This window comes from Silene latifolia, chromosome 5 (genome assembly GCF_048544455.1).
Source record: "Silene latifolia isolate original U9 population chromosome 5, ASM4854445v1, whole genome shotgun sequence".
Taxonomy (NCBI): domain Eukaryota; kingdom Viridiplantae; phylum Streptophyta; class Magnoliopsida; order Caryophyllales; family Caryophyllaceae; genus Silene; species Silene latifolia.
Genome location: NC_133530.1, coordinates 53151035 through 53178483, shown reverse-complemented (window position 1 = coordinate 53178483; position 27449 = coordinate 53151035). Strand labels below are relative to the sequence as shown.

Genomic DNA, 27449 nt, shown 5'->3' with positions numbered 1-27449 from the left:
ACCTTGAGGAGTTTTACTTCCCCAAGGTGAAAAAGACACAACTAAAAACAATAAAAGAAATCTTAAATCAATTAAACACCGTCCCCGGCAACGGCGCCATTTTTTGATCGAGTCTATTTCGTGTTCACAATTAAGCATATGTGGTCGTTGGTCAATGGTCGATACAAAACACAATTTATACTTCACAAACAACTCTACAATTAGTAAAGAGGCAAGTAAAGGTCGGATCCCAAGGGACGGGTATTGAAATGAGAATTCTATTGTAACTAGTAGTGTCTAGGGGTGTCACAAATTGGGTTGATGTAGAAGGTTACTAAACTAAAATAGCAATGAAAATAAACTAGCAAGGTGAATAAAATAAGGGGTGTAAACAATTGATTAAAGGCACTAGGGTGTCATGGGTTCATAGGGGAATCATGGGATATGATCATACAAACATGTTCTCAAATTATAAGCAAGCAATTATTGTTGTGATGGATTGAGTTGGGTTATATCTTACAATCCTAGGAAAGTTTGGGTCCCGGAGCCGAATCGATTAGATTGTACAACACCTACAAGTCGACTTAATCTTTCCTACTCAACACATGCATGGTCTAACAAGACTCGAGTTGGGTTATGTCTTACAAGTCAAGTTGAATAGATAAGAGATGATAGTAAATGCAAGGATTCATAGGCTTAGCATTTCATCAAATATAACATGTGCATGTATTAAGATCAAAACAAGCAAACAAATAAGATATGAAAGCATATTAATTTAAGCATGAATCATTCCCCATGTTGGTTTCCCCTAATCACCCATTAAACCCTAGCTAAGAGACTACTCACTCATTATCATATTGATCATGCTAGAAAGGTTGTCAATCATACTAACATAATGAAACATGATGAATAAATGAAAGTAATTAGCAATAATTAAAAAGGGATTAAGAGATTATACCTACTAATGATTCCAATAATAAACCAAGAATAATAGAAGTACTTGAATCCTAGATTGAGAGGTTGTCAATCTCCCAATAATAACCCAAATAATCTTCAATTACCCAAAATAAAGGAAGAACAAGAGAGAGATTAAAGAACTAATACTTGGATTAAAACTTGATTAATACTTGATTACAATATTAAAGAGAGATTTGATTGATATTAACTACACTAATTATTGATAAGAAGAACATGCTCCTCTAATTAGACTAATGGGGTATTTATAGTGAAAATTAGGGAGGATGCATTAGGGTTAACTAAGGGCTAAACTAGTAATTACACTTTTTAAGTTGAGCAAGGAGACTCCGGTATTTTCTGAGAGAAGGGCTTCTCTAATCGTAGCTTTGAAGAATGAAAACGTCTTTGTCTCAAATCCGTGCGGATGGGAGTCGGGACGGCCGGATGCAGGGGCTGAGGAATCCGAGCGGATCCTTGGGCAAGACGCTCGGATTGGCGATGGGGAATCCGAGCGGATTCCTTTGAGGGACGCTCGGATTGGGCTGGACGGACGGGCGGATTGTATACAATCCGTTCGGATTGTCCGCAAACGTCAATTCTTCTTCTTTTCTTCCCTTTTCTTCATGAATTCCTTGGGGATTTCCTTGGGGACTCAAGGATCCTTTTCTCAACATTGCTCTTCTACTATGCTATGTACAAAGGCCTTCTAGTCTTGTCTCTCCTTGATGCTTGGTCATTGAATACGATCAATTTAGCCTCGTTTTGCCATGAAAATGCAAGATTCTTACTCCTTTCCTACCAAGGGATCAAAATCTCAAAGAATATGCAAAACAAAGAACTAAAGATAAGAAATGACCCAAATAGGCACTAAAAAGCATGGAAACAATGGTAATTCGGGGGCTAAATATGCGCCAATTATGGTCACATCAATTGACTAATTACAATACAATGAACTTAACACAATTAGTTCATAATAAACATTTTTACATCCATTTTCACAAAACCATTCATGTCAAGCTTTAAAAACCGAACCCGACATCGAATAATGTCAACACAATGATGATTATTCAAGTCCCGTTCTTCATATTAGCACAAAAGCGGTCTAAACGACCTTTTCAACAAAGACGGGTTCAAATGCCCTCTTACAAACAATTTCATAAACATTTTTAACAACCAGGAGACACCCCTTTGGGTCGTCTGCTACCTCACGCCTAAACAGGCCCTCTGATTTCCAGTTTTCAAACCTGGGCAGGCTCCTTTGCACCGCCCTAAGGCTCGCGCCTCAATAGGCTGAATAGGCTGCCTGATGCAGGTCCTGTTTTCTTTCCAGCACTCGTCTAGGACAATCCCGACTTCGGTTAACCCGAATAAAGGACGGATCAGATTGACAAGTCCACATTTTACTTTGTATTTGCAAAACGCTTTTCTAAGACAAATGGATCATGTTATGCACCATAAACCAAACTCGGTAAATGGATGTTTAATTTCCGTCTTGCGTGCAAATCAACACTAAATGCAACTCGACATCAATTACTTGATATTTGGATAAACAACCGACATAATAAACCTCACATGTTACGTTTAAGCTTGTGGATGCGCATTCATGCATTTACCCGTTTTATCAACTTTTGCATTCAACCAATCAAGATCGATCAATAGAGCCCGCTACCGCAGGAGGGATTGGGTGTCTGATTAAAGGGCTTCCCAATACGTACATTCACCTCTTACTCAGAAACTTTGGATAGTGGACTACCATATCCAGGGCGAACGAGAGTCATTCTAGAGATAGGATGCTAATGAGGGACGATTCCTTATATTTAGTACCTATGTGAAACACCGCTTTTTGCCTTGGTTGACCTAGGTATAAATTGGATTCGAACGGTTTCCAAGCATCCCACAATTGTTTCCCAATACGTACTTTCACCTCTTACTCAGAAACTGCCGCATGTCCACAGATTGGCTTGGCGTGCGGGTGGCCCATGTCCACATATATTTACCAAGTGTGTGCTTTAAAATAATTGCTAATGTATAGACGTATCTAATTGCTTGATATAATTAAATAAATGTAAGGAAGTTGATCACTCTAGAGTGTAAGCCAGTGTATTAACTCAGACACCCAGTCATTGTCAACTGTCTTTATGATGAAATCTTATTTCTGATTACCATATTTGAGTTTATATAAAGATAAGCCAATTACTAATCAAGTGGATCGGTGGAACAAATCCCAATAATTCCTCACTTTGTTTTAGGTTGTCATTTTCTCTTCTTCAACGTGCCTCATGTTTACTCGAAGGAGCAAGATGAAGTAATGTACGCCCAATTCGTCTCGGAACTACATAAAAGAGTAATATCATATATTAAAACAATATCAATAAGCAAGTTTATCATCATTTATAATCATTTGTTGTGGGAAAATCACACCTTCCTAAATATATCAATTCAAAGCGTTATAATTAGGATAGTTCCAAAATTTAAAACGTCAAATATAAAAGCAATGAGTAAAAAAGTGTACCTTTAGTCAATTTGTTGCATTATAGGAAATTTTCTGCACAATACCCCGAGAGATTTAGGCTAGCAATGGTCTAAATTGAATATATATTACAAAAGTTTACTAATAAACCACAGTAAAATACCTATTGAGTACTGAATAAACTCGAAAAAAGTCGATGTTTATTTTTGCGTTCAATCGAAATATGGATTCTATGATGTTGTAGTTGCGATCTGTAAGATAACAAATTGTTTAATTACAACTCTTATATAAATAGATAAGTTGCTCACATACACACATGATGTAAATATCAGTCACCAGAAAGAACATTAAACAAAGTAAAATCTATAAAAAAAATCAGTTGCAAATATAAGACAAATTAGCTTCACAATTTATAACAAACGCAAAAGAGAACCCAAAGGTGGTAAGAGAGCATCGGGTGGGGATGCATAAGTATTAGATCACCCATGACTACTTATAGGAATCATTATGGGCGAGTCTAATGTATAATATGAGTCTTTGTAGTCAAGAGTTTTAGTCTATATAAGAGTATAAAAATTTTGGTACATTGAGAAGTATTTTTTTTTTTTTTTGAAATAAACCAAAGCGGTTTAACATATATTAATCAAATCCTGCTCTGCAACATTCACAAAAGGTTGCGGCAAACTATCCATCCAAAACCTTCTACCTATGGTCCATGGCGTAGCATGAGCCACTAAATGAGCTAGCTTATTACACACCCTACGAGTATAATTAAAAATAACTGAATCAAAAAACGGAACTAAACTAAAAATCTCATCATAGATAAGGAAAATGTCACCACGACCCTTCTTCCTGCCCTTCAAATCAGCAACCACATTAAGGCAATCGCTCTCGATAATAATACTCCGCATCCCAACACGCTTCGCCTCCTTTAAGCCAAGAAGAATAGCTTCCGCCTCAGCCGATTTCACACAACAAATCCCCGAGCTTTGAACTAACACAGCCCATACCACCCGTCCATCACCATCTCGGCAGACCGCACCCAATCCTACACCCATACCCTCCTTCACACCTACATCAACATTTATCTTCCACATACCATCAGACGGTCTAGCCCAGCTAGCACCACTCGACGGCTCCTCCTCCCTCCTACCCACCTCAGTCTTATCCACATCCAAACCCGACATCTCCCATACTATATCCGAGATCCTCCTTACAACCCCCTCCCCCGTCCATTCCCCATTATCAAATAACAATTTATTCCTCTGCTCCCAAATCACCCAGCAGGCGGTCATAAATAGAACACGCTCCTCCTTTCCCAAGCCACGCAACACTCCCTCCACCCACTCCCTTATGCGCATACTACTATTACTCCTGAAGACCTCCATACCGAGTAACTCCCATACCTCTTCGTCCCAACCACAATCCCGAACAACATGGATACAAGACTCCTCAACATCATGGCACCTCGGGCAAGACCCGTCAAAACCTCGAACCCGTTTTGCTACATTACCCTTAACCGGAAGCGCATCACTACACAGTTGCCACATGAACACTTTTATACGAGGTAGCACCGGGGTACTCCAAATTACTTTCCAAAGCCAGCAGCCCATTGAAGCATCGGACTGCTCCCCCTCATCACTCTCCTCAGCAGCTAACAGCCGGTAACCCTCTCGTACCGAGTACTCCCCATCACGCGTGCCATCCCACGTCCAACAATCCGCCTGTGCCAGCTCGCTCAACCGTATATTCACGATCCTCTCCGCTTCAAAAGGTAAAAACATAGCCTCAACCTTTCCCCTATCCCATCTCGCCTCCCCTTCCACCATTAATTCTTCAACTCGCATCCCCAAATCAAAATCCCCGCGTGGCGAAATTACACATCTAGACGACGTCCCTGGAATCCACGGGTCCAACCACACCCTTGTCTCCCTCCCGCCACCAATCCTCCTTCGCGCTCCCAACCCCAACACATGCTTCGCATCGCAAATACTCCTCCAGGTATAACTCGAATTATTACCAACAGCAGCGTCCATGAAAGAGCAGTTCGGGAAATATTTACCCTTGAGAACACGGACCATCAAGCTCCCCTCGTTACACAACAATCGCCAAGCTTGCTTCGCTAATAGGGCCAAATTAAAATTACCAAAGTCCCTAAACCCCATACCTCCCCTTGCCTTCGAACGACACATAGCATCCCAAGCCACCCATGATATTTTCCGTCTCCCATTTTCAGAGCCCCACCAAAACCTCGAGACAATAGAACGAAGTTCGTCACAGAAGTTAACTGGTAACTTAAAAACACTCATCGCATATGTAGGAATAGATTGGGCAACTGCCTTTATCAAAGTCTCCCTACCAGCTCTGCTAAATAATTTACCACGCCAACCCTGCATCTTATTATTCAATTTGTCCCTAACAATCTTGTTGAGAACCTGCTTGGAGTGTCCTATAACCGTCGGTAATCCTAAATACTTCCCTTGCTGCTGCACAACCTGTACACCTAAAATTGAGGACACCTTATCCCGTCGCCAAGCAGCTGTACCCTTACTAAAAGACACTGTCGTTTTCTCTCTGCTCACCATTTGACCAGAAGCTCTCTCGTACTTACCCAAAACCTCCATGACAACACGAGCCTGAACTTCACTAGCTTTAACAAAAATTATGCTATCGTCAGCGAAAAAAAGGTGAGAAACAACCGGTGATAACGGCGCTATCCGGATGCCATGTAGCACACCCTCCTCCACTTTTCGCCTAATCATACTCGACAATACCTCTGCACAAAGAATAAATAAATAGGGAGATAAGGGATCACCTTGACGCAAACCCCTACTCGGCACAAAAGCTTCAGACGGAGACCCATTGATAAGCACTTCATACGACACAGTTCGAACACACCTCATCACATTCCGCACCCAACCCCCATCGAACCCCATTGATAGCAGCACCCTCTCCAAAAAAACCCATCCAACCCTGTCGTACGCTTTTGCCATATCCAGTTTTAGCGCCATATGCCCTCCCCCACCTCGAGCATTCTTCATATAATGAAACATTTCGAAAGCAATTAAAATATTATCTGAAATCAATCTACCAGGAGTAAAAGCGCTCTGATTTTCGGAGACCAAATCTCCCAAAAACATCTTCAGTCTGTTAGCAAGCACCTTAGCTACCAATTTATACAAAACATTGCATAAACTTATCGGGCGATAGTCAGCAAACTTATCCGGTGCCTTCTTCTTAGGGATCAAAACAATATGCGTGCTATTAATAATAGCAGGGCTCTCACCACCATTCAAAATACGAAGTACTAACCTTGTGACGGATGGTCCCACAATATGCCAATAAGTTTGATAAAATAGAGCATTCATACCGTCAGGACCAGGTGCTTTCAGCGGGTGCATTTGTTGTAATGCTTCGAACACTTCCACCTCTCTGTATTCCGCCTTAAAACTTTCATTCATCGCCACCGTCACCCTATCCTTCACACCACTAAGCAGCTCCTCGAAATCACCCGGCTGCGAAGATGTAAATAACTCGCTAAAAAACTCGACAGCCGCGCCTTTAATACCCGCATCTCCGGTCACTACCCTCTCACCGCCAACTACAATCCTCCCTATCCGATTCTTCTTCTTCCTCTGACCCGCCTTTCGATGGAAATATTTAGTATTCCTGTCCCCCTCCTTCAGCCATAATGCCCTCGACCTCTGCCTCCAAAAAATTTCCTCCTGACGAAGTAACCTATTAATGTCGTTAACAACAGCCTTCCGTTCCCGCACATTCTCTATAGTTCGCTCATTCATATTCAGCCACTCCAACCGCTTTCTTTTACGACTCAAATCTCGCATTATCTTCCCTATACTCACCCCCTTCCATTTCTGCAATTCTCTCGCACACCTAGCTAATGTATCCACCACATTCCAGTCCTCTTCCTCCCATGTTCTCTTTATAGTCTCTTCACACCCATCCTCTCCCACCCATATCTGTTCAAAACGGAACCTACGCATTCGGTTCTCATCAAACCCCTCACGGCCATCCAGCACAACCTTTATAGGTGAATGGTCTGACCACTCACGACACATATTGATCACCTTCGCATACGGATACAACTCTCGCCAGTCCTCATTACTCAAAGCTCGGTCCAACCGACACTGCCTATTATCCACTCCAGCCTGACCATTATCAAAAGTAAACCCGTACCCTTCAAACCCCAAATCACTCAGCTCACAAACATCCACCGCATCTCTAAAGTTGTTCATTTGCCGCTGTGCCCTACTCCCCCCCTTCATCTCATTAGCAAAAAGCACCTCATTAAAATCCCCCATACACAACCACGGAATATGTGATCCCGCTGCAAGGGACCGAAGAAGCTCCCAAGATAAATGACGGTCCTGCACTGCCGGCCACCCATAAAACCCCGTACACCTCCATTCCAACTCATCTATCCGCACATCGAAATCCATAAAGTGAACAGAAGCAGCTCGAAATACCACATGAATATCTTTCCTCCACATAAAAGCAAGACCTCCAGACCGCCCGACGCTATCCACTGCCATACCAAAATAGTCATCAAACCGTAACATAACCAACCTCATCTCATCACTACTCAGCTTAGTCTCACACAAAAAGACCAAAGCCGGGGCCTCCCTCCGGACAAGATTCCGGAGCCCTCCAACTGCAACGGGATTGCCCAGCCCCCTGCAGTTGAGGCTCAAGATATTCATTGGGCCCGGCGGGGTTGACTCAGGTCAACCTCCGCCTCAGATATATACACATCCCTGTGACAAGCGAATTTCTTCGAAACACAACCAGTATCCTCAACATCAACAGCTCTCATCCGCTTTTGATTATCATTTATTACCACATTATCAACTAACTTAGGTGAAACCAATCCTTCCCCATGCTCCCCTCTCTCACAACGCTGCCACTTCTTCACACTAGGCTTCACCACAACCGTATCCACTACGCTAGACTCCACACCGACCACTCCAGCTAAAGACTCACTCGGCTGCCCCATGCCCAGCGAACAAACCTTCAAAGACTCCTCCGTCAAGCTACCTCTACACGCAACACTCTTATCAACAACAACCGATCCTCCTTCACTTCTGCCGCCATCCCACTTCAGAGATCCCATACCTCCTATGACACCCTCCTCCAAACCTCCCTGAGTACGCCCTTCCATCACACTCTGCAACTCCAAACAACCCGCAGATTTCTGAAACTTAACCTTACCAGACAGCGCAATCCGTTTCAGTTTCTCCACCATCTCCTCTTCACTCCGACGAAACTCCTCTTCAAACTCCGGTCTTAAATCTCTACTAGTCTTACGCCCCTCAGCAACACCCGCCCTGCCACCTTTCCACGGTGAGGCCCGCAGCTTCTCCCCATAACGCAGACAGTCTTCGTCATACGGACCAGCATCACAGTCTTTTAGACCATGACCCAACACGCCACACCCATAGCAGTACAGGGGCAGCCTCTCATACTTGACCTCGAAAGTATTAATCTTCCCATCAGACAGCCGAATCTCCACCGTGGGTTGCAGTGGCTTTCGTATACTATGAAGTATTTGAATACGAACCGCCCTTTCTAACTCCGGGTAAGGAAAATTGTCACGCACAACATATGTCCCCAACTGCTCCCCTAGCCTTCTCAAATTAACTTCATTAGTACGTCCTTTAATCGGGAGATCGTATATACGAGCCCAAATTGGTAAACGATCAAGAGGCGTATCAGACAGCTTACCCTCACCACTAGGTTCATTAAAACACCATACAAACTTGTCGAAGTGCCATGGCTGGCCCTCAATAACCCTAGCCTTATCTCGATCATCCTCAAAGCGAAATATGAAAGTCCTCTCCCTGGCATCGAGTACATTACCCATCACCTTCCCCGTTGGATTCCACAGTCGAAGCATTGTATCAATGGCTGCTTTGCTATTTATCGTCTTCGAAGCCCAAATTTTCCCAACAAGAACTTTTTCCGCCTGCCCATTGTGACCTTCATCCTCATCAACCTCCCAAGCAAACGCCTCTCTCTCTCTCTCTGTACGAACTCTCTCCCATCACCCCTTTACCCTTACTACACCTTCCATACTCCATCTGAATTGCTCTCGTCAAAAATCCAGAAGAAAACAAACTAATAGCAGCCCTAAATAACGCACAATTATACCACAAACAAAAACCCTAAAACAAAAACCCTAAACTTTCCTAAACCGAATTTGAGCACAAAACAGCAAAGCAAACGTACCAAAGAAAGAAAAACTAAGAAACCAAACTACACACACGATGTAGATAGGATCCTTGATCAAGAAGGAGCAATCATAGATGGCCTAGGACTCAGCTTCCATAGAGCCCTAGGAAGACGCTATTTGTCAAATCTTTACCCAATTCTTGTATAGGGTATATTTACCCAAGTATTTGTGGTCCAGCCCGATCCGTAATAATTAGAACAATTTACGGTACATTGAGAAGTATTAAACCGTAGAGTTTTGGTATAAATTTAATTTTAATAAAATCTATCTTATATCTAGAGTAGTTTGTAAAGTTTGGAGTCTCTCACAATGCTCGAAAAAAGCTTCATTTATTAATCAACTAGATTTAATGCCCGTGCGATGCACGGGCCTATTTGTAGTGTTCTATCATGTAGGACTATGTCAATGAGAGAATAGTAGGATTATTTGAATATCTAAAATTAAAAGGCGAAAATCGAAATATATATTAACGTCGTAGTCTTTTAATTGTGTTAGAATTAGAATTGTCTTCGCGTAATGTCGAGCCTTAATGATTAATAATCAAGTCGGATTTAGCTCTCGCATATTAAGGATTGTTATAGTATTATTTTAGATTTTAGATTACGATTTTTAACAATAATCATCTCCTCACAAGATTCGTCTAATTATATTATTATATTATTATATCTTAGACCCATATAATTCTACAATTATATATATCTTATCTCGTAGTATAGGTAGAGTTGTTCGTAAAAATGAGTCTTTAATCACCAAAGTCATTTAGAATAATTTTACGCTCTGTAACCTTGTAGGACTCTATAATATAATATTGATGGATTTACCCTAATTCGATCTCTTAAATACATTAGATGTTAAAATACGATCAAAGACTACTATCATAATTTAATTAACATATTTTAAAATAAATAGGTAGTTATACAAAGTTGGACTCTCTGTAATCGCTCGAAAAAAGCTTTCTTTAATAATATAGATAGATATATATAACTAAAGGAGGCTTTTTTTTTCTAATTATACTATTAGCATTAGAATTAGGAGATAATTAATTATTTACAATTTTTCTATTATAATTAGGAATATAATTTTCCTATTAAAAATTAGAATTAATTAATTATTTTATAATTTTCCTCTTAGAAATAGGAATTTTTCTATTATAATTAGGAATATAATTTTTCTATTAGAAATTAGAATTAATTAATTATTTTACAGTTTTCCTATTAGAAATAGGAAATAAACTAACAATTTATTAAGGCTTTTTTCCTAATTATATTATTAGAATTAGGAGATAATAATTATTTAAAAAATTTCTATTATAATTAGGAATATGATTTTCCTATTAGAAATGAGAATTAATTAATTATTTTACAATTTTATTATTAGAAACAGGAAATAAATTAATTATCTACAATTTATTAATATTAAAAAACTATTCATTAGTATTTGTTCACTTTTTTATTAAATTAGAAGGAAAAAAAACATTTGATATATTTATAATATCCAATTTTATAACAAATCGATTAAAAAAATGAGGTATTATGAGGCTAAAAGGCCCTAGGCCGAACTGGGTTGTGACAAATGTGCATGCATAATACGTACTACATGAAATTTACTCATGTAAAGAGTAAAATGACTGCTGAAATATGCCCTACGTCTTTTGTTATTGCTAATGTCATATTTAATTATACATAATACGAAGTTTATTTTTCAAATGTCATATGTATTTCTCCTACTAATTTTAAAGTTATTTCCCTCACAATACACTTCAACTTCTATTGATAATTTATTATATATTATTTACATTCATTTGTCATTATATAAAAGTATATTAATCAAAATTTAAATAACATATTCACAAATTATTGATAAGTACAAAGGTTGATATCTATTTTTCAAGGGATATTAAAAGATAAAGAAAGTTGCTGCTAATTTGCGAATCGAAATATCATATTATGACAAATGAGTAAATGTTTTGAAAAATTTTATTGTGCGGTTGTTTTACAATTTAAAGTAAAAATGGTACCACGAGTAATAAAATAGATTTGAATGAGACTTGAAAGTAAATAGATACACTTATTATAGAAATATGTATAAGGTTAAGATTCAAATCAAGCAACGATCAACATTTAAAAAAGAGTCATGGAAAACACATAAAAGGGTAAGAGTAGTCTTTCTCTAAAATAGTGAAGATCGTCTCTCTCAAGCTTTTCTTCTGACAAATTTACATGCATAAAAAATGGCACTATTCAATTATATGTAGCAAACTAATTATTGTTGATGCTATATATTTTTATTTGTGTGTAAATTGAGCACATCATCACTATAATTTAGGGAGAGATACGAATTGGGGAAGGGTGAAACATATCCGTCATGCATAATACGATGTTTTAACCACCTTTAGGCAAAAATATAAAAATAAATGAAAAAAATTTAAACCTAAAAGGGGGTCACGTACTTGCCAACTCTTCTTTAGTTCTCTACCGCATTAATATTCTCATGAAGTTTATGACATTTATTCCATATTAATAAAAAAAATGATTATACTGCTTCGTACAATTTGTGATTTATAACTTTTAGCTAACTTATTTGAACTTGCTTAAATTTATATATTTTAAGTGAAGAATATTGATTATAAATATGATAAAGATAAAGTTTGATCTTTAATTTCCTCGGAGATAAAAAAAACTCAATTTTTATTTTCTTACAATATACTAATTAAAGGTCATAATGTAAAACAGGAAATTACACCACAATCTACTATTTCAATATGTCGATGATCAACACTCAAAATAACACATTTGTTATTTAAATAGTGTAAAAACTCTCAAAATGCTAAAAAAAATGTTCAATTTGTCGTTATCAAACAAAAGCTAAGTTTCTGCATTTTTTTTGTCATGTTCAACTTAATCTTTACGGGATGTAAAAATGTTGAAGTTCAGAAAGTAGCGGTTAGTTTTCTGTTAGTTAGATGGACTTTTTAAGAGAGAGATGAAAGCTTTGCATTTTAGACCGTTTTATGTGTGAACCGAAGGGATTAAGTAGTGGGCTAAAGGTTGTTTCGAGTGGGAATGAGGTTGATTGCGATGAGTTGGTTGACTAAAGTTTTTCCTTACTGGATCTAGAAAGGGGATAATAATTATGAGATAATAAAATTTGAAGAAAAAAGGACAATAAAAATGAGATGGAGGTAGTAAGATTTATTTATGCAAAATGAAATAAATAGCAAAGTTCGTGTATATATATAATATTCAAACTTATTCAGTTTACAAACATAGTACCCAAACACTTTGTTTGAGTATCTGGAATGGAGGTAGGGGAGGGGACGAGAAAAAAACTATGAAGGGAAAGGGAGAGAGATAAGAGGGAAGATTCCTTCTTAAACTTTTCTTTGTTGAAGGAGAAATAAATTGTCTTCGACAAGGGAGACGAGGATCCATATCATCTGAAGTAAAGATTGTTGTTTCCTGGAAGTGAATGTGATTTATGACTTCTTAGATGTAAAACGTGGCAGAAAGGTAGTGATAGTGGTAGTGGATTGGATGTTGTTTCAAGTAGTAAGAACTAATTACACTTGCTGATGTTTTATTTTGCGGTTAAATTAGTGGGGTGGAGGGAGGGTGCATTTGTAGAGGGTGATGGGTTTAACGAGGATAGTGATAATAAATAAGGTTATTTATCAGCAAAATATCGCCTACGTTAAAACATATAGGTAACATGAATAATAACAAGAAACTTCAAATGATCATACTGATAAACTTAATCTTAACCCCATCAATCCAAATTAAAGTAAAATCATAATTCTAACAACATTGTCGACAGTAAGGGTTAGTTTCCATTGGATTGTGGATTTTTCTAGAAGTGGGGGGTTTAGTTTTTCACTTGGTTGGATAATTTGAGAGAAGTTTCGAAGACAAGGATCGATCTTTTAAGGGATGAGATTGTTTTAGATCATATGTGTGAATATGGAAGAAAAATAAGGTTCTGCGTGAAGGATTTTATTTGTTTCAAATGACAAGATGGGGGCAAGACTATTGTTATAGGGGGGAGGGGTGTCATAAGCAGCTCCAGCCATGTAGTATTGCGTTGGAATTTAGTTAACATTCAAAGGTACGTCTATAGTTTGCCCGGGAGATATAACATTTAACTACCTGTAAATGTTTTTACATAACTACCATTTAACCCAACAATGATTAAATTATGGTTGTTATTCTAAAGAAGGAGATTTGTTGCATCATTGAGTTGATTATGCAAAGTATATACTACAGTTTTCTTTGACCAATTGAAAAAACAAACAGGTATTAATGAACAAAATTTAAAAACTCTCAGTCCCAAGTATCATATATATAAACTTCATATTGGTTTTATTTTCCTAACAAAACAACAATGTCGAGAGCAAGGGTTAGTTTCCATTGGATGGTGTATTTTTCTAGAAGTAGGGCTTTAGTTTTTCACTTGGTTGGATAAATTTGAGATAAGTTTCGGAGACAAGAATCGATCTTTCAAGGGATAAGATTCTTTTAGATCATGTGTGTGAATAGGGAAGAAAAATAGGGGTCTGCGTGAAAGATTTTGTTTCAAATGAGAAGATGGGGCCAAGACTATTGCTAGAAAGAGAGAGAGAGAGAGAGAGAGAGAGAGAGAGAGAGAGAGAGAGAGAGAGAGAGAGAGAGAGAGAGAGAGAGAGAGAGAGAGAGAGAGAGGGTCATAAGAAGCCCTAACCATGTAGTATTGCGTCGGAATTTGGTTCACATTCAAACGTACTTCTATAGTTTGACCGGGAGATATAATATTCTAACTACCTCTAAATGTTTTTACATCATTACAATTTGATCCAGCAATGAATAATTATGGTTGTTATTCGAAAGAAAGAGATTTGTTGCATCATTGAGTTGATTATATATGCAGAGTAGATATTATTGTTTTCCTTGACCATTTGAAAAACAAACAGGTATTAATGAACAAATTCTAAAAACTATCAGTCTAAGTATCATATATATAAACTTCATGTTGGTTTTATTTTCCTAAAAAAAAAGTATTTTATTAATCAAACACTCTTTTATTCTTATGTCAATATTATGTTAACGGGAATTGTTTGTTGGTCATGCGGCATACATAAAATTTTAGACATGAACGATGTACTATATGTCTATATTCCATTTTATTGTGAAATTTATCACACATTATTTTAATATCCGTGCAACGCATGGGCAAGAAAACTAGTATAGAACTAAATTTAATGCTCGTGCAAAGCACGAGCCACTTGTAATATTCTGATTTTGGAGCATTGTTGATAGTCAAGTTATAAAATAACATTTACAAATGTCAACTCTTGTCTACAAAGAGGTTCGATGCGAACTTCAACTTTAAAAGAACTAATAAATTAATTATCCTAGTAAAAACATTTCTAATTCTCTAAAAGCACTTAAATATTTGATAAAACGGGTTTTATATATGATAAGACGATTGATTAAGTGATTTTAAAGGAGCTAAATGCGGTACCTTATGCGGGATATTGTGTGTTCATGTTTAGCACTTGTTTCGTGCTTATAATATGTAATTGTACCGAGTTATCCCGAGTATGGATAGTCAAGATAGAAATTGAGTTTTGAACTTGGATGTTTGATGAGTCGGAGACCCAAGGTGAAAGTTAGAGGCTTGTGTTGACAAGAAGAAGACGAAACAAGGAACGAAAGAGACTAGCCTAACAAGCCAAGCAAGCGGCACAGGAGGCTAGCCAGGCAACCCAGGCAATTAGCCATAAGAGGTCAGAATGTCAATAAGAAGCAGCTCGGTAGCCAGGATTTGGTGGCTAGCCGCCTGGCGGGTCGCCTCTGAGAGGTGGCGGGTCGCCATGTGCTGAAGACGAGATTGTCTTATTTTGTTATTTTGCTTTAGGAAATTATTATACATAAGACTTATGTTTTATTGTTTTTCGATTATCATTATTACTATCATTAGACAATACTGAAGAACCCTAATTCATCTTTTTCTTAGAAAATTATGAGTAAGTAATCCTCCTTTCTTGGATCAACAATTGAAGCTATCGATTAATTAAATTTTGAGATTGTTCTTTCTTTCTTTATTTCTCAAGTATTGTTTATGTCTCTTGCTCTTATTTCATGATTATTGTTTCTCTTTCTAATCTGATCAATTAGTAATTGCTTTCATTAATCTATTGCATGTTTAGATATTGAATCCGTAATTGTTCAATTAATCTAGACTAAAGTAGCTGTTCCGGGTGTAATTCCGGAGCAGGATTTGTTACCACGTAAGCTTGTAGAATGATGACTTTGCTTGACTCTTCCTTTCGGCCTCTCCTGAAACAATGAACAAACTGAGGGCTCGGCTTGGTACCGAGCGAACTCACTCCGACGCTCAATTCAGTAAACTTAAAAGGGATTAAGTTTTGTGTTACTTGGCACAATGTATATTGTAGAGAGATAAGGGAGTTTATACCAGATTAGTGTGTTTAACTGATTATTTTCGGATCCTTTCCTCAATGAGGGTTGAGGAGTATTTATAGACTTTCACCTTTTGTCACGTAGTGGCCAAGTGGCCAAGTGGCGGAGCGGTGGAAAGACCCCATTCTACCCTCGGCCGAGGGACCCATGGCAGGCCGGCGGACCTGGTTGACTCCATGCCAAGGGGTCTTGGATATGAGTACGCGGATATGCCTCCCGGCTGGCTAGTTGCCAGTAGGGACCCAAGTGACAGCCGGCAGTCTGCGTCGGTTAGGGCATCTAATACGTTGACTTCTTTGTAGATGTCTTTGACCTTGCTCAATATGTTGACTCGGTCAGAGGGTGCAGAATATGCCCCATCAATTTGCCCCCAGCGTAGTCTATGCCGTGGTATGGACCTTCGATGAGTGTTGAGCGTATTCTGCGCAAGTTAAAATTTCTTCCCGGCTTCTTCTTCCTCGGCTTGGTTACTCTCGGGCCGTACCGTATCCCCCCTCCACATGGATCTGTAAAGGGCATCAAATGTGGAAAAGAAAATGACGCTGCCGAGACCGAGGTTGTGAGTGCGTGTGCTTTTGATTGCCCCACCCGGTCTTTGCCAAGCTTGGTTGAACAATGGGCCGTTTGGCAAGTAGATACCAAGGATCGTGTTGAAGAAGATACGTCGATTGGCATTCTGTCAAGGAGCGTGTTGAAGAAGTTTTGTAACTGTTTGTCGATTGACATTCCATGGCTGCATGCTTGACACGTGGCTCGGCGTTGATTGGTTGACGCTTCATGGGCTTTGCTCTGATTGGTCCGTTTCATGGGCTTTGCTCTATAAATAGAGCAGTTAGCCCCTGATTTTGGCCGCCAAAAATTCACTTTCTCAAAAAAAATTTCTTCTCTCTAGCCTTCTTTGACGAAACTTCCCTCTAGTCTTCAAAGCGTTACTCGGCGTAACACTTTTCCAAGGTAAACAAACAAATTTTTCAACTTTTATTTATTAAGTATTTGTTGTCATGTCTTCTAACGATCTTTGGACCTAGTACTTCTGCGGGGGGCTCCCGTCGCGCCCTAATGAAGAGGAGGCACTGGTTGTCATCCCGTTAACCGTTGGGGGTCCCAGGCCGCTTTCTCCTGAGATTGATCCAAAATATTTGGAGGATTTCGAGGATGATGGTGATGATGTTGATGATGATGGTGATGATGAGGAAAGGGCTCATTCTGATGAGGAGAGGCCGCATCTCTTGGATCACGGCGATGCCTGTAAGATCGGTCCTGATCGTGCTTGGACAAACAAGTTCGCCAGTTGTTCTGGTTCTGAATTTTTTGAACATCATTTCTCCTTCGGCAGGGAGTATAAGATTGTTATTCCTAAAGAGGGTCAGGCCGTCTGTTGCCCTCCCCCGGGTTGTATCGGCGTATACATCGGACACCGGAGTATGGGCTCCGGTTTCCTCCGAATGAGTACGTTGTTGCCATTATTAAAGCCATGAACGTCGTCGTGGCCCAACCGCATCCGTTGGCCATCAGGGCGATTGTTGGTTTTGTATGGTTGTGTCTTTTCAAAGGGGAGGTCCCAACGGTGAACCTCTTTCGCCGGCTTCACCACCTTCGACGAAATGTCGTGGGTGGCACGGGGTGGTATAGCATCTGACTGAGCCGGTTATATCACCGTCTCTAAGCTTACTTCTTGCAAGGATTGGAAGGGGCGGTGGGTATACGTCGAGGTTCCGGAGGATTATCCACTGCCCCGGTCCTTCCAGCACCGTGTCAATTTGCGGTGTGAGAGTCGGGGGGAGCGTGAGAAATATGTCTCCCGGAATAAGCTTAAGATGGACGCCTTGAAGGTCTATCTCAATGAGGACGAAAGGCGGGCAATGAAGCTGTTTGAGGCTGAGAAGGATGGGACGCCGAAGGGATGGATGCCCCGACGCGAGATCATTCTTCGAGGATGAGAGCCGCTCTGCCACGTCGGCCTCATACCGGCCCTCGAACAGGGTGAGTGGGGTCGGTGTGAGGCCCATCTCCTCTTTTAATGTTTCTGTTTTTTGAACTTTGATTTATTTCTTTTACTTAACTCTTGCTTCGTTTCCTTTGCATCCGCTTTGGCCTTAATCGTCGGTGACGTCCTTGAGAGGTTCGGACTTGACAAGAACAGGAGAGTTATTGAGTTGCATCCTAAGGCCGCGGCACGTGATCGCAGACCGGCCCCAAACGAACTCATGGATCGGCGAGTGAAGGTTTTGGATGCGGGGCGGCTCGGAGGAAGATCGCCGTAACGTGCTTGCGCCGAAAGCCAAGAGCAACGTCTACGGCGGCGACGGCGTCAACTTCAGTTCAACCTTCAATCCCTGCAGTCCAAAAGGAGAAGGTGGTGGTCGTTGTTGATGTCGAAGAGGAGGTCACCGTTGCAGAGGAATCTCCTCTTTTACGTAAGAGAAAAGAGACAGCGTCTGCTGCTGCCGCTGCTACTGCTACCGAGGCCGGCAAAGAAATGGGTCCTCCAACCAAGAAGGCCAAGCTTGGTACAGATCTAACATGTGGCTGAGATTTAGCTGGTTCATTAGGCGTTCCTGATGACAGGCTCTCTGGCATGTCAATGAATTTTGACATGGATGCTTTGTCCGAATTTTTTGTAGATCAACCGCCGCCGTCTACCGGTCCCTCTGAATGGCGATTAGAGAAGCAGCCTGTGCAGACGGGTGATAAGAATGCCGATGTCGTCTCCTCCTCCCCGAAGCCTTCCCCTGCCCAGATTAGGAAGATGCTAGCGAAGTGGGCTGACGTGGCCGGTGCTCACATTATAAAGCAAGAAAAGGTCATGGCTGAAGCTGCCCCTGTGCTTGAACGGCTTAGGCTTGAGCTTGATGCTTCTAAGCAAGAGGCCGAGAAGGTGAAGAAGGACTTCCAGCCCGCCGAAAAGGATTTCCTCGAGCGAAAGCTCGGGGAGGATCTTGAGAAGGTCCTAGCCGAGAGGGCCAAGGTTGAGGCTACGAGGCCGACGCCGCTAAGGCTGCGGAGGAGCGGGACAAGCTTCGTGCCGCTTACGACTTTCTTTGTTGGTAAGAGGGAAGAATGGAAGTCTCTGTATTTGGCTCAGTCGAAGGCACACAGGAACACAAGGGCTATCCTTGCCCAGAGGGAGGAGGACATTGAGACGCTCCAAACTGACGTCATCCCTAACATGTGCGCCCAATACTGGGACCAGGCCGAAGAAGCTACCAGGGAAGTAATCAGAGAGCTCTTTCCTGACGGCTCCTTCCCGTGGCAAAAATTTGACCAGCTGCTTGATGATAAGGCGGCTGCTGCGGAGGAAAAGGCTGCGGAGGAGGCAGAGGCGAAGAAAGCCGCTAAGGAGGCTGCGAAGAAGGCGGCCCATGCTGAAAAGGTGAAGGCGGCCAGGGAGGAAGCTGAGAGGGCAAAGGCAGCTGAAGCTGTTAAGTCGGCTTCTGGGTCGCCCACTGATGATGATGCCGTTACTGCTGCTGATGGCGAGCAGAAACAGGCATAGGGAGACGGGCGGTCGTCACCGGATTCACCCGGCCCTTCAGACTGTTTCAGCTGTTCGGGGGCCAACTATTGAGCCTTTCCTCCCTGCCATCTTTTTTTTGGCGCTTTCAATTCTCATGTCTGTAACCTTTTGCTGTACCTTTCCTTTTTTTTTTTTTTGAACTTTGGTAGGTAGTGTTTAGGCTATCCTTATGGGGACGGCCGTCGACTTCTTTCTTGTATTACCTGTGAACATTTTTAATAAGAGTTTGTTTATTTTGCCTCTGGCTTGGCCGAGGTCTTTATCTCATTTTCGTCTGAGTTATCTCCTTGCGTTTTTAACATATTGAGTGCTTTTTGTTTTTACCTTCGGCCTGGCCGAGGCAGTTAGGATGCACATCTCAATTGTACTTAAACGTCTTTAAACATGTTGGCGTGTCGGTCGCTTCCTCCTTCACTCTCGGCCCTAGCCGAGGCGTCAGATTTGCGCTTCCCAACCGCCGTTGTGAACATATTAGCGTATCGGTCGTTGTGTCCCCGTCACTCTCGGTCTAGCCGAGGCAATCGGGGTTACGGCGCGACAGCGTTCGTATCTGTAGACGTGTTGATCGCTTCCTCTTTCACTCTCGGCCTGGCCGAGGCGTCCGATTTGCGTTTCTCAACCGTACTTATACGTTCCTAAGCATGTTGGTCGTTGTGGCGAGTAACAACTGCTGTGGGAAAGTCGCGTTTCCCTCGTCACTCCCGGCTTTGGCCGAGGCAACCGAGTTTACGTTTTGACTGCTTTCCGTATCTATAGACATATTGATCGCTTCCTCTGCCACCCCCGGATTGGCCGGGGCAGTCAGATTTGCGTCTCAACAGTGCTTATACGCTTTTGTACTTCGGGAGTGACTGCCTGGCTTTGGCCGCGACGTCCACTTTGGTAGGACTATGGAGGGGGATTCTTCATTTTGATGGAAAACTTGGAACACTTTTCATTAGATATAATCATGCGTTGGGATGCCCACAACGGTCTCGGACACCTCCGCCGCTATACGAAGTATTTTCTAAGGTTGTCGGTGTTCCAGTGGCTCATTAGAGGCACACCCTCCATGTCTGTCAGCCGGTATGTACCCGACCTCATTTCTTCAACCACTTTGTAGGGTCCTTCCCAGTTGGCCGTCATCTTGCCATGGATGTTTCCTTTGTTGGTGGCGGCCGACTTTCTTAGGACTAGATCTCCTACTCTTAAGTCCCTTTTGTGGACCCTTCGGTTGTAGGCTCTTCTCATTCTGTTTTGGTAAACGGCTAAGTTGAACCGTGCCGTGTCTCGACTTTCTTCGACCAGGTCTAGGGAGGCTTTCAGGCCTTCCTCATTTTCGACTGGGTTAAAGGTTTACGTTCTGAATGTCGGCACCGATGCTTCAATTGGTAGGACGGCTTCAGACCCATAGACAAGGTGGAATGGATCGTATCCGTTGCTTCTTTCTCCGTGGTTCTAAGGGACCACAGGACGCCGGGTAGTTCATCAGCCCACCTTCCCTTTAGATCTTCAACCTTCTTTTTCAGCCCGTTTAGGATTGTTTTATTAGCTACCTCCGCCTGCCCGTTGCTCTGAGGGTGGCAGACGGAAGAGTATGCAAACTTGATACCGAGTTCTTCTAGCCAGTTCATCATCGTGTCACTCCAAAACTCTCGGCCGTGGTCAAATACCATGACTTGGGGTAACCCAAAAGGAGTTATGACGTTCTCCCAAATCACCTTTCTTACGGCCGCCGTGGTCTTGGCGAGTGCTCGCGACGCCTTCGACCCATTTGGTGAAGTAGTCAACGGCGACGATCAGGTACTTCCTTCCTCCGGAGGCCGTCGGAAATGGCCCTAATAAATCCATCCCCCACTGTGCAAATGGTAGGGGGTTAAGTACTGGCTGCAAGTCTCGGGAAGGTGCATGTATCACCGGAGCATGCATCTGACAATTCTTGCACTTCTTAGTCTTAGTTCTGGAATCTTCAAGCATGGTAGGCCAGAAGTAGCCGGCTCGGAGAGCTTTGTGGGCTAGCGTTCTTGCCCCCATGTGATGTCCACAGATGCCTTCGTGAATCTCCGTCAGTATGAGCTCCGCGTCGGCTGGGCCGACACATTTCAAAAGTGGTCTTATCACAGACCTTCTGTATAGTTCTCCTTCGAACACCAAGTATCTTGCGGCGATCCTCTTTATCTTTTGAGAGAGACTGCGGTCCTCCGGTAATTCTTTTGTTAGTTTGTATTTCATTATCGGAGTCATCCACGTCGTCTCGGCTTCTATGTCGCCCACCATGCCGACGGTCTCGGTGATGCTTTTAGCATTCCCGATATCCACCAAAGACGTTGGTGACATTCTTGATGGTTGAATCGCCGGTTTTGAGAGAGCGTCGGCTCGGTTGTTCTCGGACACAGGGATGCATTGGATTTGGAAAGATTTTAATTTTGCGAAGTGTCGGCTTTTACTCTTTCCGGGTATCTTACCATCCCATCGTCTCGAGCCTCATACTCTCCTCGATTTGGTTAGTCACCAATAGTGAGTCCGTATTCAACACAATGTGTTCCTTGGCGACTCTTGCTTGCTCGACTCCGATTATCACCGCCTCGTATTCGGATTCGTTGTTTGAGGCCGAGAAGGTAAATTTCAAGGCATACTCAAACTCGTCCCGTTTGGGGTGATGATAAGGATGCCGGCTCTGAGCCGTTTTGCCGTAGAGGACCCGTCGGTATATACTTCCCATACGCGGGCCGGGATTCTTCTTGGTATGTGCACTCGGCCGGGAAGTCTCGCAAGTGCACGCCCCTTTATCGAGGGCCTCGGCCTGTATTGAATGCCGAAGCCGGATAGCTCTACTGCCCATTTGATGAGTCTGCCGGATTGTTCAAATTTTTCCAATGTTTTCTCCAATGGTTGGTCGGTTAAGACCGTCACGGGATGCGCGTCGAAGTAAGGTTTCGGTTTCCTTGCGGCAACGACGACAAAGAAAGGCGCTTTTTCAATCGGTGGGTAATTTCTTTCGGCGGGCAACGATGTATGTATGGTGACAAAGTAGATTGGGTGTTCTTCTTGTCTTCTTCTCTAAAGATTACGGATCGACCGTGGCCGAGGTAATCGCTGCTATGTATAGATATAGCGTCTCCCCAAAGATCCCGGCCGGACAGGGTTGGGAGAGTTTGAAGATGAGCTTTCGATTGCTTTGCCGTGCTCTGTTCCTCCTCCCCACCAAGTCTTTATTCCCCTTCAACACTTTGAAGAATGGGGTGCTCTTGTCGGCTGACCGGGAAATGAAACGGGCGAGAGCCGCCATCCTCCCGGTCAACATCATAACCTCTTTTCGATTCCTCGGCTCCGGTAGGTCCAGTATTGCCTGGACTTTCTCTGGATTGGCATCAATTCCCCTGGCGCTGACAAGCACGCCGAGGAACTTACCTGCCCGGACACCGAAGTTGCATTTCATTGGGTTAAGTTTCATCTTGTATTTTCTAAGTGAACAAAATGTTTCGCTCAAGTCGGCCAAGTGCTCGCTGTCAGACTTGCTTTTTACAATAGCATCGTCGACGTAAGCCTCGATGTTTCGCCCTTTTTGATCTTAAAACATTTGTCCACCAGCCTAGTGTAAGTTGCGCCAGCGTTTTTCAAACCGAACGGCATCATTTTATATATGTATGTGCCGTGTATGGTGATGAATGCGCACTTAGGCATGTCTTCTTCGGCCATGAATACCTGATGGTATCCTGAGAAAGCGTCTAGCAGGCTCAGCATAGTGTAGCATGCCGTTGCGTCAATTAAGCTATCTATTCGAGGCAAGGGATAGCAATCTTTAGGGCATGCTTTATTAAGATTTGTAAAATCAACACACATCCTCCACCCCCCTGATGACTTCTTCACCATTACAACATTTGCTAGCCACTCAGGGTAAGTACAAGGCATGATAAAGCCCGCCTCTAATAGTTTGTCTACCTCGGCCTTGATGGCCTCATCTTTCTCGGCCGAGGAGTTCCTCATCTTCGCGCTGACAGGCGCGTTGGAGAGTACGTTCAGCTTGTGAACGATCACCTCTCGGCTCACGCCTGGCATCTCGGCGGCCGAGTACGCGAAGACGTCTTTGTTCTTTCTCGGCAGTCCAGGAGGTCGGCTGAATTTTGGCTCCCGGTAGGCACCGACAAGCGATTCGGTGCGCCCGGGTCAATTTCTATTTCTTCGGTCTCGGCCCCCTCGACCATGTTGACGTTGTTGGTGCTCATCGGATCACCCTCCTGTCGTAAGGATGGGTTCTTCCCCTTCTCTGATTTCTTCGCCACTTTGAGGGATTGCATGTTACACCCTCTGGCAGATATTTGGACATTGATAATTTCGTCTCTCTCGTCCTTTGAGACGAGCTTTTGTGCCTCCCCCGGTCCGAGACATACATCAATGTCGGGGCCCGGATGGACATTACGAAGATCGGCCTCGCTCAAAGTAACCCGGCCTATTAGAACATTGTAGGCGGACGAACCATCAATGACCACGAACTCAGATAAAACGTTCTTGGCCGCATCCGCCTCGCCGAACATCATCGGCAACCTGATTGACCCCAGGGGTACCAGGCCAGCCCCATAGAAGCTGTATAGTGGGTTGGTGCAGGGACTCAGGTCCTTAATCTTCAGACCGAGGTTGAGGAAGCATTCCCTGAACATGATGTCTGTGTAGGCGCCTGTATCAATTAGGCACCTCTTAACCAAGTGGTTGGATATGTCCAGTGTGGACTACCGGTAGTCGTTTGTGCGGGCTACGACTCCTTCGTAGTCTTTCTTTCCGATGGTTATATCGGGGACGGTGGAAGCGGGGATTGCTGTGGTGGGCACAAAGTTGATGGCTTGGTAAAGCTCATTTAGGTGCCGTTTGTGCCCATTAGCCGATCCTCCGTTCTCGTTTCCTTCGATAACCACTTGGATCACTCCCATCCTCTGGAATACTGATTTCCTGTTCGCCCCGTCGGAGCTCGTTTCCGGGGCCCCAGCTACGTACTTGCTGAGGGCTCCCTTCCGGATCAGCTCCTCGATGGCGTTCTTCAGATGCCGACAGTCGTCGGTCTTATGGCCGGGCTGGCCGTGTTAATCGCAAAATTGGTTTGCGTCGCCCTCCGCCCTCGTCTTGGGGGTCTTGCCCACTTCGCCCTTCATTCTTGCTCGGGGCATAGACCTCGGCCCGGTGATTTGACCGGGGGTGAGACCGTGATACCTCTTCTCGGGTGTATGGTCCCGAACTCCCCGCGCCCCGCCGAGCTCTGTTTCTGTTACATCTTTCGGTAGTGGCCTATTCATGTCACGGCGACCTTCATCGGTATTCTCCCGGCGGCTCCTCCTTTCTTGGTGCCCACTTCACCGTGGCCTACCCGGTCTTGTGGTAATCCTCCACCTTTACGGCTTGGTCCGCCATCTTTCTCGGTGGAGTCCGGGTTGAGGACCTCGCACTTGATCGGCTCATTTTTGAGCTCGCCTTTCGGGAGGCCTTTCATCGGTCAAGAAGCCGCTAGTTCGGTGTTCAGCTCACGGATCTGCTGAGCTTTTGCGTCGAACCTCTTCACATAGCTTCGTAGAGACTCGTCCTCCCCCTGTCAGATAGTGAGGAGATCCGATGTCTCCACGGCTCTTCTCCTGTTGCAGGCGTACTGGGCTATGAAGTTATCCCTTAGGTCGGCGTAGCAGTATAGCGAACCATTAGGCAGCCCCTTGTACCAACTCTGGGCCATCCCATGCAGGGTTGTTGGGAAGACCCGGCACCATACCTCATCAGGCTGCTCCCATACCGACATGTAAGACTCGAAAGCCTCGGCGTGGTCGGTTGGGTCACTATCCCCTTTGTATGATAGGGACGGCAGCTTTAGTTTGGTTGGCACAGAGACTCCGAGGACGTAGGCATTGAGGGGCTGTCTGACCACGTGTCGAATGACGCGTGGCGATCGGCTCCTCGCAACTCTAGTCCGGCTTCTCTCCTCGTAGCGGGAAGGGCTTCTTGTTGCCCGACTTTGGATAGTCGGACTTCTTTCTTCATTTCTTCGGGGCGGGCCTCGTTGTTGCCGCGGCGACGCTGTCCTCCCGCGAGTGGGGGAAGGACTTTGGTCTGCCACTGGCAGCACGGGCCCCGCCGGCATCCTAGTGTGCATGGCTCCTTGTATTGCCCCGGACAAGTTGTTCGGGGTCACTTTATGGGCCCTGGTCACCTGCGGGTGTGCTGTCGTCACCGTCGTTGCGGCGGGGGTGATCGGCGTATTACCCATCAGGTCCAGGAAGAGCTTCAATTTGGCTGCATCGACCACATGTCCCATGACGGTGACTTGGCGTGACGGTGTTTCCGTAGTATTGGCATCCCGTACGCCGTTGAATTACTCGGCCGTGGGGGGATTGCCCAATCTCGAAATTATGGACTCGTGTCATCCTGATAGAATGCGGTTTAAATCGCTCACAATTACTTCTTGTTGTTTTGACATCTTCTTAGCTTGTTGGGTGGGTTTTGTTTTGTTTTTTTTTTTGTAAGGGATTTGACTAGCTTCTAGTATCTATCCCCACAGACACGGCGCCAATTGTTCCGGTGTAATTCCGGAGGAGCGGATTTGTTACCACGTAAGCTTGTAGAATGATGACTTTGCTTGACTCTTCCTTTCGGCCTCTCCTGAAACAATGAACAAACTGAGGGCTCGGCTTGGTACCGAGCGAACTCACTCCGACGCTCAAGTCAGTAAACTTAAAAGGGATTAAGTTGTGTGTTACTTGGCACAAAGTATATTGTAGAGATAAGGAGTTTATACCAGATTAGTGTGTTTAATTGATTATTTTCGGATCCTTTCCTCAATGAGGGTTGAGGAGTATTTATAGACTTTCACCTTTTGTCACGTAGTGGCCAAGTGGCCAAGTGGCAGAGCAGGTGGAAAGACTGTTCTACCCTCGGCCGAGGGACCCATGGCAGGCCGGCGGACCTGGTTGACTCCATGCCGAGGGGTCTTGGATATGAGTACGCGGATATGCCTCCCGGCTGGCTAGTTGCCCAGCCGGGACCCAAGTGACAGTAGACAGTCGCGTCGGTTAGGGTTTGTCTAATACGTTGACTTGCTGTGGATGTCTTTGACCTTGCTCAATATGTTGACTCGGTCAGCGGGTGCAGAATATGCCCCATCAGTAGCAAACTTTACCCTAATAATTTGTATGCGTTTCATCGTTATTAGGACGAAGTGGAGACTAAACATATAATTCGTACCGTTAACCGCGTGTGTTAAAGATCATTATCTTTATTGCTTTCTTTGATCGTTATTGTTGTTGTTGGATTAAATCTAGAGCGTGGATTAGATAGCTTGTTCAATAATTATGGTCTTCTAATATCGCGTTCCGAGTTAGTTGACTAAATTTAAGAGGAAGAAGGAAATTCGTATTTCCACAATAAAGTACTTGAGAGTAATTAAATTAAAGACAATCGAAGACAAATGGTTTGTTGATAGTGGATATTTGTTGACTCAAGACTTTTAATCAACTGAATTCACCTATCTTTACTATTTGTTTAGTAGTTTATTGCTTAATCAATCTCAAAAACCCCTATATTATTGTTTCTTGTACTCTTTACTTTCTACACATTGATTACAACGTCTTCCCAGCATATTTGACACCCGACTTACCTCTGTGGAAAATATCGGTATACTTCATAAAGAAATTCGGATTATAACAAAATTATAATTATGAAATTGCTAGTCATAAACGAGATTGCATAAACAAAAAGAGTAGAGATTAGAATCAACCTTTGGTCCTAGCAATTTGGCCTAAGAACAAATATCGAGATCGATATTCTCCTAATCGTTGCACCCAAAATGCTATGAGAAATGCCTCTCTTCTT

The 27449-nt window shown here is 43.2% G+C and overlaps 1 protein-coding gene across 1 annotated transcript in view; it reads right to left on the bottom strand.

The window, feature by feature from the left end:
• Positions 1-4035: 4035 nt before the first annotated feature.
• Positions 4036-27449, bottom strand: part of LOC141655373 (uncharacterized) — a 37042-nt gene continuing 13628 nt past the window's right edge. The window contains exons 4-6 of the mRNA XM_074462458.1: positions 9472-9553; positions 8176-9389; positions 4036-8101 (exon numbers count right to left, since the gene is read on the bottom strand). Of these exons, the coding sequence (XP_074318559.1) occupies positions 4036-8101; positions 8176-9389; positions 9472-9553 (5362 nt within the window). The remainder of the gene's footprint in view (positions 8102-8175; positions 9390-9471; positions 9554-27449) is intronic.